At 41.9% G+C, this 13,282-nt stretch overlaps 1 protein-coding gene across 1 annotated transcript in view; it reads left to right on the top strand.

Moving 5' to 3' along the window:
- USH2A (usherin) overlaps nt 1–13,282 on the top strand; it is a 474,416-nt gene that overhangs the window by 379,161 nt on the left and 81,973 nt on the right. Inside the window, 1 exon segment of the mRNA XM_054576584.1 lies at nt 6,686–6,793. Within this exon segment, the coding sequence (XP_054432559.1) occupies nt 6,686–6,793 (108 nt within the window).

The following is a 13,282-nucleotide window of genomic DNA, read 5'->3' as shown; positions in this document are numbered from 1 at the left end:
GTTTCCAGTGCTGGGGACTGTGCTTCCCGATCCACTGCCAGACCACGGACAACCAAACAGCAGACCTGCGAGGCAGATAGGACAACTCACCTTATTTTAATTTTTCCAACTCTGAGGAAAGCGCTGTGCCTGACTATGTGGAAAAAAGAAAAAAGAAAACCAACATAGCAACAATCACTGTTTCTTACTTTCTTTAGGCATTCCTGTAGGTACGGTACTACGCCCAGAGATGTACAGTCAACAGCTGCCTGGACACTCATATTTAAAGGGAAAAAATCTCCCCCCGAAATCTCAGATTCCAAGGCACTTGTGCGACCGCCACAGTTTTGTCCTGACAGTGCTATCTGACTCTTGTTGTCCCTGTGATGTGTGTCCTTGCTGTCAAGTACCTGCGCAGAATCAGACCTGCCACCTGAGGCCACATTTAGTTTCTAGAGAAGGAAACTCTGCCTGAAAATGTAAGGTAACCAGGCCTCAGTTTAAGGCAACACCAGACTCCAAAGAATAAAAATGTGCATTAAAGTAGTGTTAGAAAAATGAAAAGCAAGGGTCTTTCTTTGAACTGTCTTAAAAATACTCGTAATGTTCATCTGTATTTGAAAAGAGAGCCTGCCAAGGACTTAACTCATCTAGGAAAAGCTTCTTGAGATGAATCCGATCACTAAGATATTAGAAAGAAAGGCCTATCCTATGACCTAGACTTCTGCATACAATATAGAATTAAGACTATTTTCTATCATCTCTTTTCTATATTCTACATGTAAAATATTCTACACTATAGAATTATGCGAAGAAGCTTGTAGCAAGCAATCAGAACTGAAAGTCGTGGATTTATCTTAACAGGCATGGACAATGCAAGAGACCCTTGGTTTTGATGTTCCCATTCAGTTCCATGAGATACCAACTGAACTCCTGCGTTAAAAGTATTGACTCAAGAAATGGACAGTGAACGTGGGTGCTCACGAGGGGACAGTAAACTGACGTGCCAACGTGAGAAGGGAGCTTCGGAGACTGTGATGGATAGAACAATCAAGAAAAAGGGGCGGGGTCGCATGGGAGCTCCTGAAATACTTCTCAAATTTCATAAAACAAATCGTAATGCGAACGCGCCTCTGCAGCAACCTCATGGTGGCTTGGTGTATCAGTTCTGGACAGCCCGGTTTTCACAGAGAATCGGATTAACCTGAAGTAGACTCCTGACAGAGTTCTGGTCATCACAGCCCAGGTTGCCTGTGGATGGCAGAAGCTCCTCAGACTCTGTGGCCAGAGATGCCCGAGGGGAGCACTCGGTGGGAGCGGGGTAACTGGCGGCAGGAGGAAGGGCCTCCCAGCAGCGGGACTGGGTGTGTGTGAGTGAGGGGCCGAGCATCCAGTTTGAGTGAGCTGTGCTAGGACAGGCTACTTTATCAATCCTTGACAACCACCTGACAACAATTTTTTAGAGTCACCAGGGCCTCTCAGCATGTGAATTAATCACTAACCATGTGGACTGAGGAACCTGTGGAATTTTATACTCTATAGGGCTATTTGGTAATTCTTTAGAATATACCAGATGACACTACAGAATAACTGGATGAGTCCTTTGATGTAGCTCTTGCTATCCAAAAATAAAATAGACAAAATGCCTTTTTCTGGCTATTTATTTGGACATTAGAAATTAGAAACAAGCTATTCTGTATAGAGTATATCAAATGTAACTTTCATAGGCATGGGTTTTATTTTCCAAATCATATTTTTATGATCCATAGGCAGACGTGTTTTCTGGTCCCTTTTTAACACACATTTATTCTTGAAAGTAGTGTTACTTGGAAGTGTAATTGTAATGAGTTTGGTTATAGTATGCCTTTTTCCTTTAAAAAAAGAACATGATTCCCTGTAGGGAAATTCGGGTAATTTGCAGACACAGTAATCTTCACTATACTGAAATGTTAAATACTTGGCTTTTCTCCACGCATTTGCCTTTCTCTACTCTACAACTGCTGTTTCCTACTCTCTTAATTCGATGCCGAGCGCTTGAGTGATGTTTTCTTTTCTCCTTCTCTTCGACTTCAGGATTAAGTTACAGTCAGGAGGGTTCCTTAGAGACATCTCTTTATTTCCCTCTTCTCATCCTGATCAATTCATGAGTACTTTTCAATTGGTGTGCCCTTTTCATTGCCTGTTGCTAATATTTCACATATATCTCATTTTAAGGACTACCAGTAGAGACTTACTTAAAATGACAGCAAAACCCACTTGAAATGTGTTGATTTTATTGAGTTTTACAGAGTCATCTATAGGAAAGGTCATCTAGTCCATGTAAATCATCTACGCCTGATGGCAGAGGATACTTGCCTTACAGAGTATTTGAATCAAGTCTGTTAGTAATCTGTCCTTTAACAATATGGAAAATACAAGACCTAAAAAATGAAACGTAGAAAAATTATGGATTCACATATCACCTTCTCTCGAATTCGCCTGTAGCCCATGTAAGCGTGTCTACACTCTCATGCCCACGGTTCGCAGATATGGGCTCTGAGGCACCTAGAGGTCAGACAACTTGCCCGTGAGCATAGTTCCTAGACAGGTAGGTATTAGAACCCAAATAGCTTACTTTAGACTCTGTTCTTCTAACGCTGTGCAGTACTGGCCCAGTACATGAACTGCAGTAACATTCAGCAGGGTAGTACTGAGTTGTGTGTTCCCACTTGGATTTTTATATTCCTGGAAGTTGCTCTGGGCCGTGTCTCTCAGCGCAGCTGTTCAGGTTTCTGTCCTGGGTCCATTCTTTGTGCTCCAGGGGGGTTCCTCCAACTCTAGACCCTTGGCTTTCTACTCTGTCAGTTGAGCAGATGATATTGGAACCGAGTGCAGCTACTGAGCACCTGGCTGTGTTATCACCCGGGAAGTGGACAGAAGGTCTGCGAGTCGGAAGTAGTCGCCAAACTGTAGCTGCAGTGTTATTATCTATGTAACCTAATGCCAACTTCCTTGAAAATAGGTGCATTTCCCATAACATGTGTTCAGTTAGTATATAGAGTCCAGTGAAAAGAGCAGTAAAGAAGGAACACCAACAAAATCCCTTAGCTTGTTTTTTATTATTGAAGTCTCACTGACAGATAACATTATATTCATATCAGATGTACAACATAATGATGCGGTATTTGTATACATTGCTAAATGATCACAGCAATAAGCCTAGTTCCCATCTGTCTCCACATAAAATTAAAAAATTTTTTCTCGTGATGAAAACTTTTTAGAAGTTACTCAGCACTTTCAAATATGCACTGCAGTGTTGTGAGCTGTAGTCACTATGATGTACATTATGTTCCTGTTACTCATTATCCTACAGCTAGAAGTTTGTGCCTCTTGATCCCTTCACCTATTTGCCTGCCCACAACCCCCTCGCCCCCCAACCACCCATCTGTTTTCTGCATCTATGAGTTTTCTTTTCCTTTTTTTAGTTTCCACATGTAAGTAAAATTATGTGACATTCGGCTTTCTCTGACTGACTTATTTCCCATGTTGTAATGCCCTCGAGGTTTGTGCATGTTGTCACAAATGGTAAGATTTCCATTTTTTTTATGCTGAGTAATATTCAATTGTGAATATACACCCCATCTTCTTTATCCATTTACTCATTGGTGGACGTTTAGTTTGCCTCCATATCTTAGCTAATGTAAATATGCTGCAATGAACATAGGGGTGCATATATCTTTTCAAATTAGTGTTTTCATTTTCTTAGGATAAATACCTAGAAGCGGAATTGCTGGATCCTGTGGTGGTTCTATTTTTAATTCTTTGAGGCAACCCCATACTGCGTCCACAGTGGCTGTACTAGTTCCTACTCCCCGCAACAGCGCACTAGGGTTCCCTTTCATCCACATGTGTTGTTTCCTGCCAACAACTGTGATTTCTTGCTTTTTAGTAACAGCTACCCTGACGGGTGGGAGGTGATGTGGCATTGTCATTTCAATCTCCGTTTCCCTGATTATTAGTGATGTCGAATGCTTTTTCATGTACCTGTTAGCCATCTGTATGTCTTCTTTGGAAAAGTGTCTATTCAGATCCTCTACCCATATTTTATTTGAACTATTTGGCTTTTTCTTCCCTTACAGAATTGTATGAGTTCTTTCTTTATATATTTTGGATATTCGCCCTTTATCAGATATATGGTTTTCAAATACCTTCTCCCCTTCATTAGGCTGCCTTTTCATGTTGTTGATGGTTTCGTTTACTGTGCAGAAGCTTTTAACGTTGATGACACCCCACTTACTTATTTTTGCTTCTCTTGTTCTTGCCATTGGAGGCAGATCCAAGAAATTCTTGTCAAGATTGATGTCAAGGAGCTTACTGCCTATGTTTTCTCCTAGGAATTTTTTGATTTCAGGTCTTATATTCAAGCACTTAATCCATTTTTAGTTAATTTTGTGTATGATATGAGACAGTGGTCCAGTTTTATTCTTTTGCATGTGGCTGTCCAGTTTTCCCAACACTATATACTGACATTCAGAAAAAAAAAATCTAGAGGCTATTTATTGTTTCCAAATTATATTACTTTTAATGATAATAAATAATTTAAAATTTTATACTAATTATAGTAACAGTCTGCAAGGCACTATTGGAAAAAAATGATTTTAAAAAAACCTCAGGATACTATCCTTATTCTCAAACTGCTTACTTTCTAATTGAGAAGTAAGATGCTCAGGTGACATGGTGTTACAAGGGTCACACCCCCCCCCCTTTTTCAGTAGTGGCAGTAAATGGGTGACATCGTCAGACCAAGTCAGCTTACCGCTGCTGTCTGTCACCTTCTTTCAGGGTTGTTTCCTACTCTTTCCTCTTGAGCTCTATATTTTATCATCTTTAGTGTTTTCCCGTAAGCTTTTTTCAAACATACATGGCTAGCGTATGACTTAAGATCTTGAGCCGTATTCCTCATCCGTAAATCAGGTAAATATCACACTTGCATAAATCCTTCATAGCAACCAAATGGAAGATGACAATAAAATAGGCATCTGCATCTTTTCATTAAGTTGCTCAGGAAGCCCAAAGGGCTCTGACGCTGAGTCCCGCGGCAGCTCCCGCTACACAGAGCGCTGCTGCTCCAGCCCCCAGCGAACCCGTCCGTCAGTGTTTGCGTTCACTTAGCGGGCACCTACTTGGCGGCCGCCATTCTTCGAAGGATACAGTGGTGGGTCAACCAAAGTCCTGGTTCTTTCAGAGCTTACGTTGTAAAGGGGTTGACCAAAAATAAGCAAGCACGTCATAAAATAGCAGATAATGTTGAAGGGTAGGGAAAAAGAAAGTAATTAAAGGGGAAAAAAAGTGCCAGGTGTGGTGGGTAGGTGAGAGGGGTCGAAACCTTTAAAGATGTAGCATCTGAGCAGAACTCTGCATGAAGTGACCGAGTGACACAGGAACGGCTCTGGAGGAAGTCACCCCACCCAAAAACCAGTGTGTGAACATGTAGGTCAGAGTTCATGGAAAAGTAGTAGTCATTGGATGCACGTTACAACTCAGCCCAATTCTGTGACATAGAGACTAAGTTCTGTTCTTTAAAAAAATTTTCTTTAACCTTTGGCATTGTTCGAAATTTCCCAAGAATCAAGGCAAGAAATGTTAGCCTCAATATACTCCTTGCTGAATGTGGCGGAGCCTTCAGGTTGCCTCTGGGAAAGTGCAGTACCACTCCAGTAACCCATTCCATCTTCTCAACAGCCTTAGGAGCTAGATGCCAGATTCCCCATGTTACAGACCAGTAGGTCAAGGTCAAGAGAAGCTCAGTAGCTTTCCCCATGTCAGGAGCCAGGGAGTGGGAAGTCTAACTACATAGAAATTGTGTTGTAAATGGATTGTCATTTTTCTCCCAAGTGCATTACTGTTCCGTATCCTACTGAACACACAAAAGCAACAAGCACTGCACCCTCGTCAAATTATGCTTCATCTCTGTGTAAAGACAAAACCAATATGCCCCCAAAAACTACAGAAATAAGTGTGAGATGGTAAACGTTTGGTGCATGTGGTGAAGGAAGTACACAATTTCAAAAAGTACAGGGGTTCGCTGGTGTTAATGTCAGCTGAATATGGCTCGGGGCTAAAAAACATTGAATCTAGCGTTCTTTTTTTTATTTTTTCCACCCCTATTCATATAAGAAGCAATCGCAGGAACCAGGATGGTTAGCCTGGAGAAGGGAAGACTCAGGGGGAATTTGATAACTGTCTACAAATATTTGAAGAACTGTCATGTGGAAAAGAAATTAGATTTGTTCTATGTGCCCCTAGGGGTGGAAGTGATAGAAAGAGTTCACCACAGTTGAAGGAAGGACTTTCAAACAAAACAAGAACTCCAGAGCTCTCAAAATGAGCAGTGGGGCTCTTCGGGGGGCCGAGTGCTCCCCCCTCCTGGGCAGTACAGCCTCTCCAGTGACGCCTTGGACAGGGGAATCGGGAGAAAGATGGATGGCTGGATCCCGTGAATCTTGAGATCCCTTCTAAGGCTGATAATGTGTTATTTCATCAGCGATAAGTGGAATTTCTATTAATGCTGAACTGCTGATGAAGTTCCTTTCTTCATGAAAAGGTGTTTTCTGCCCTTAAGAATTTTTGGATAGCATATCAACAACTCTGCGTGTTACTTCTGGTGCTTAGTTGATAATAAATAATCCTCTCAGAATGAACTTTATTTCTTGCTTGCTCTTTCTAGGTCTCCAGCCATACACCAACTACAGCTTCACTCTTACAGCTTGTACATCTGCTGGATGCACTTCAAGCGAGCCTTTTCTAGGTCAGACTCTGCAGGCAGCACCTCAAGGTAATTAAAAAATACCCGCGATTTGGGAGAAGAAGTTTTCCTATGGCATTTTGAAGTAAACTCTCTAAACTCTTTCATAACAAACAAGGAAGAAGGCATCCAGTCAATAGGTATGAAGTAAAAAGAGTATTCTAGGTTTCTATTCAGATTCGGTTCCGTTAGAAGCCTCCCACATTAAAGTTTGCTTTCAATTCTTTACTCCCTTTAGATTTACTATTACATGTAAAAGTTACTATTGTTATTTACTTGGATATGAAGTTCCTCCAAAAATAAAAATTAAGTATTTCTGGAATGCCGAATATAACACGCAGCAGGTTCACTGCCGACATTGGCTAAAATATCTGCTGCTGTCTAGAACTTAAAATCAAGTAGAAGTGATAGGATAGGTACCCACATCGATAGGAAGACACAGAATCCCAAGGGTGATGTTCAGAAAGACCAAGTGGACAGAGGGCTTGGGTTACTCTGGGGAGGGACTGTGACCCAGTGTGACACCCCAAACAGTTCCGTGGAGCAGGTCGTTGACTTCTGAGGTGGACCACAAGGAACTAGGATTTTGACAAAAGAACAATGAAAGGACCGTAGAAACATCGCTTGAGGGAATGTATAGAAAGACTGTCCCCTTAGCAGGCGAATTGACATTATCTAGTAAATTTAAAATGGTAATCCCCCATGACACAGCACTTGTACTTTAATTACCTATGCCAGAAAATAGCTTTTCCACAACTCTACAAGGAAGCACGTTTCAGGGTGTGTATTGAAGCATGTTTTGTTTGTTTACCTGCAAGACGCTGGAGGCCATATAAATGCCCATGCGTAGGGGAATCGCCAAATAAATTCAAGGTTATTCACGTTGTGGAATTTCACACATCAATTTTAAAAAAATGAGGCGATCTGTACATACAAAGAGAAAGTTATAGACATACATTAATATATGGTGGTGTATGTATAAAAAGCACCCGTCGAAAATGATATTTATTTCTATAGATAAATAAATATTTAGAAAAAATGCTGGGAGCATACAAACCCATCTGATAACAATGCTACCCAGGGGGTGGGAACTGGGCTGGGTGGTATCGTTTACTTGTAGGAGAAAGACATGCTCAGAGGCTTGGCCTAGTGATCAACCATTTCTTCGTCTTTACTAATGTCCTGTTTTGCATGTCGGGAAATAGAGGCTCATAAATAAGTTTCTATACAGAAATATACGGTTAACTACCATAATAGAGTCCTGAACCACTTGTCCATTACTCTGCTAACGAAAGGGATTGTTGTACCTCAGAATATTAGACCTGAACTTCCTACCAGTAAATGGGGAATAAAATGGAAAATTCTGCATATGGAGCATATGGCCCCTCACCAGGAATTCACTAATGATGTTTTCTATATAAAGAATGCTTCATGTCAGAAAGCTTAGTGTTTTTTTGAAGGGAAGAAACCAGCAGTGGATTTTTTGGAAAGGTAAACTATCAAATGGATACTTTGATGATAATGGAGAATTTCTAAGGGATCTACCAGCCACTTTTGGCTGAAACTCAAGCATGATAAAATAACAGGATCTCTTCGTCCAGTTTGCTGATGAAATCCATACATTTAGATTCTTAGGAAATATGCATCTATTTTCCCACCAACCCAGCAGAATTTCTTGACAGGGCTCAGATTTCATGACTTTAAAATTATAGCTTTCAACAGTGCAGGGGAGTGAGAGATGAGAAATGCTCTCCTTGATTTCCTTTTTTCAACTTTATGCACCTTTCTTTTAACACAAATAACTGTGCTAAGGAGTAATAAACTAAATGGGCTTCCCTCCACAGAAGAAACATGGATTTAGAATCCATTTTCAGGCTGTGTAAGTGCCATTTGTGAATATCTTGTATGTGAAATAAATGTAATCGGCATATTTAACAGGAGGGTGTAAGGAAACAAATCACCAAGAACACCAAGTTCTGTTGTTCTACTGTAAAGTGGAAACAAACATGTCATTCTAAGTTAATAACCCAAACACCACTAATTACAAAATGCCTATTTGAGTCAATTAGATGTAGATCAAAGGTCCACCATTTGCGTGTCCTAAGTGGGTGTGGAAAGAGAAGAAGCATTTGTTCAGGGCCGCCCTGAGCTCTTCTGATTTCTGTCTCATTTTCAATCTAAAAAAGAAAAAAAAGGAAGAAAAGTTAATGTACATTATGACCTCATCAATCAGTAGGACATAATTCTCTACAATTGTACTCTCCTAGAAAATTGCGTTCCTGTAGTCAGATCGTGGGACGAGCTTAGATTGTCACAGCCTTTAGAACGGCTGCCATACCAGCAGGTTCCCGTGGCCTCAGAGCTCAGTTGTCCAACGTGGCAGGCTTGCTTTCTGTCGGCGTTGATGATGCGGGAAAGAAAATGCAAAAGATCAAGCCTTCCCAGTTTCATCCCTGATTCCTCCTCTTCTTCCTTCTTTAACTGCTGAGCTTCTTTTAGAGTCTTTCGCTGCTCTTTGTATGCGTCATGCTCCTGCCCCCGGGAGAGGCAGGGTACTGGCTTCCCTTCCGAAAGGCGGCAGAGAGCTGCCACGTCCTCCACGGTGCTCACAAGCGCTACCCTCGAGGATGTGAGGCCTCTGTTTACATTCTGGTGTCTTATAAATACCTCCTCCTCAGCATTTCAGTCTCTCCACGCACTTCCTGCCTTGCTTCTCTTCCTGCTCTCTCTGAAGTCCCACCATCCCCTCATCAGCTAAGCCTAAAACATGACGTATTTAGCATTTCCCTCTTCTTTAGGTTGCAGGAAACTCTTCTTCATAAAATTTTCTTGCATCTTCTTCAAAAAATTACTGTATTTTTCCATTACCATTTTTCCACCTTATATTTTAAAATCCTAATAATTTTAAATCTTAAGGATTTTTAAAAAATGTGTCCTTCCCTTCCATCCCTCTGGTATTGCGTTAGTTTAGACCCTGTAATGCCTCTGGCTATTTCTAACTAGTCTCCCCGGCTCTAGTCATTTGTTTTCCTTTTTCTCATATTCTCATCCCAATTCATTTTCCTTTTTGGCCAAAATTGGCATCGCTCACCTTAATCAACTTTATAAAATCCTTAGTAAAGCAAAACAGACCTCTCAGGTTTTAACTTTGGTCAATCTGTTGAGTCTTCTGGCCTTGCCCACACACCATTCCGTGCACCAGGCACGCCGAGGGGCTGGGAGCTCTGCCACGCTTGCTCACAGCTCTAGGACTTTCTGTGGGTCTCCTCAGCCTCCACGCCTTTCCCCTCCATCCTCACTCTCTTCATTCCCACTTTCTCAAAATTGGGAAGTTTTTTCACATGATTTTCCTCTGGGGCATCTTTCCCTGTGGCCGCTTCCCCTTCTCATCTGCCCACCTCACCCCAATCTGTGTTAGGTGCCCTTTCTAAGAGCTCTAGTAACACATGATGATTCCTTTCTTCCAAGCATTTAACACACTGGGTCATAGATTTTCATTTATTTGTCTTTTTTTTACCATGATACTTTGGGGTCTTTGAAGGGTAGAGTTTGCATCTTTATTCCAACACCCACAGTACCCAACGAAAAAACTGACACAACTTTGGGAAGATGCAGGATGAACAAATTAACAAATAATAAATAGCCCAGATATCACTGCATCCCTGACATCAGTTAACAGAAAACCTGGCGTCTTTCGCCATCTTCAAGAGGAAAGCCAGTCCACAATCAACGTTGGGGACTTTTCTCCTGGGATGAAGATGTGTAAGGACGTGAGAGTGGGTCCTATTACAGGGCGTTCAAGATAAATTGAAAACACATCTAGGAGACATCTTCCTTTCTCAGTAGTTGTGATGTCAAGAGACCCACCAAGGTTTCCTTCTGGCCTTTCGCTCTCAGACCCTGCGCTGGCTGGCCGACTCGGGGTGATGTGCCTCATGGCCCTCTGCTTCTCCCCTGAGCCGCCCTCACCCTACCTTTCCATCATGCAGCACAGCTTTTCTGATACCACCTGAGACTCGGGCTCGGAGAGGGGGCAGATCCTCCACTGGGACTCATTAAGATATCTCACCAAAGGCAGTCTTGCTCTGTCAGAGATTCTTGCAGCTGCCGAGATAACACTGTCTCCCTATCATTGTACACGTTAAAACACAGCCCTTGGTTTTTCACATTTTCCTTCCTTATAAATAAAACCAATGGACTCAGGGATGTTACCAACATGAACAGACCTTTCTCCAGCCTGTACAAATATGGAACTCAACTTTTACTTAAAACATGAAGCAAACCAAAAATGCTGCTTCATTTATTTCATTAACTCCTCCATATTCATAGGCTGTATTGACTGGTTCAAATGGGAAATTAAGAAATAGCCTTTCTCATATCTTCGTGATTTTTAATACATTCTTCAAGGTAAGGAAGACTTGACTGCAGGAGGAAGATTATGAATGGATCTTTATACATTTTCTTAAATCAACAAATTAATATTTATTGATTAGTCTCAGATTAGTTGGTTGAGTCCTCTGGCAGCTGGGGGCAGAAAAACTCAGAAAAATATATACAGTGATCTCTGGGTATGTCCGAGTATCTAACATAGAGATGCTTCCAGAGGACAATCAACTACTTTCTTCTCAGGGACAATTTGTCCCTTAGAAAATCAGTAAGTTTGAGCCATTTTGAAATCCATCTTGATTCTTTCAGGATGTTGCTAAATCAATGGCAGTTGAATTTCGTGAAAATTTTTCTTTAAAAGTTCCAGAACTTTACCCTTAACTGAGTAACTTACGCAGATTAAGAGGGAAAGGAACCTGATGTTGAAATGAGTTTCTGAAGTCTGCAGGAGAGAGACACGGTGAGCACCCCTAGGTGACAACATGGAGTATTAGAACTGAACTTCCTTGTCATTAGTTCTCCACCAGTGTTTGTACTTCTGTAGGAGCACTGGAATGCTTGACCTTGAGTGACAGTCATTTGTGTACATATTTTATCCTTTCTACGGAATGGCAAGCTCCTTGCAAGCATGAGCCACGTCTTAGTCATCTTTGTAATTGCTGGAACTGCCTAGCGTGCTTAACAGTGATTTACAGGAAATGTATTTCCAATAAATGTATTCAGTCAACATTTATTAGGCATCATGCTATCTATAAAGACTGACAAGACAGAGAAGACCCCAGCCCCAAGGAGATAACTTTGTACTGACGTGGTAGAAGGAAGTACAATATGGTCATAACAACGTGGACATAATGGTAACATGAAAGGCAGAAGAGGATGAGGATGTTAGGGGTGTTAGGGAGGACATAGAAATAGGCATGCGGTGGAGAGGAGCTAGGCTGGGATCACTGGGTGGGGCTGACGCTAGAGTCAGGGAAGGGCGTTCTTAACTAAGACCTCCCTGAGAAGGCCACGTTCTTCACACATGTTAGCGAACTGCGAAAATCAAATGCAAACGACTCACGGTGTCATGAGCAAAAGCGTTCCTGGCAGAGAGAAAGGAAGGGCAAAAGGCCAGAGGTGGGGAAGGACTTGGAACATTCGGGAGAGAGAAGAGGGTCTGGGGTGGAGGGAGGGAATGATGCCAAGGTGACCAGAGCCAGAAAACTGTAGGGCCACACGGGTTATCCTAAGGAGCTGACATTATATAAACAGTTTTTAAAAGGCGGTATATTTTATAAAGATCGCATTGGCATGCACGTGCGCGCACGTGTGTGTGTGTATACACTTCTATAAAGATTGCACTGAAATAGATAGAGAAGGACAAGATTTAAACCATGGAGACCAGTGTAGAGGCCACAGCAGGAGTCCGTGAGAGAGAGAGAAGCGACTTGGGTCGGGAGAGGAGGCAGCGGAGATAAAGAGAACAAGGTCCATGCACGGCAGAATCTGCAGGACTTGATGACAGAGTACATTTGGGGGTGAGATAAGTGAAAGGCGCAAGGGTAATTTTTTTCCCCCAATACAATGGACAGACGGACAAGATTGGGCAATGGACAGAGTGTAGAGAAGAAAACCAAGAGGCCAGTTTTGGAGGTTTTAAGTTTTTTATATACAAATAGTCATCCGAATAAAGGTGTCGAGTAGACAGATTCATGAGTCTGAAGTTCAGGAGAGAGTTTTAGTCTGGTGATTGGCATTTCGGAGTTTTCAGCATACAGGTGATACTGGAAACTGAGACTAATTGGAAGTCATCTAGGAAGTGCATTTTGGAGGAGGGGTGAGGGGGCAACCTGGTCCCTGCGAACGACGCCCCCTTGAGGTCCAGCAGGGGAAGCGGAGCCAGCGGGGCTGGAAGGAGTGGTCGAGAAAGGGGGAAATGAAGCAGTGCTTGATGTTAGAGGGGCAAAGAGAAAGTAGGTTTTTTAATTTTTATTTTTATTTTTTTGTGTGAATTGGAGAATTCAGGCAAATACTAGGTTACATTACTTTGACATACTCCACCAGGTCCTGATTCCATTCAGAGTAATAGCCAAGTGAAGAGAAATTTCCCATCGCTCTTATATGACATTCACTAAATAAAATAAAGCAATA

This window comes from Pteronotus mesoamericanus, unplaced genomic scaffold (genome assembly GCF_021234165.1).
Source record: "Pteronotus mesoamericanus isolate MK-2021 breed Mesoamerican mustached bat unplaced genomic scaffold, CSHL_Meso_final contig_347, whole genome shotgun sequence".
Taxonomy (NCBI): Eukaryota; Metazoa; Chordata; class Mammalia; order Chiroptera; family Mormoopidae; genus Pteronotus; species Pteronotus mesoamericanus.
Note: the sequence above shows the minus strand (reverse complement) of the source record. Positions and strands in the feature narration are given on the sequence as shown.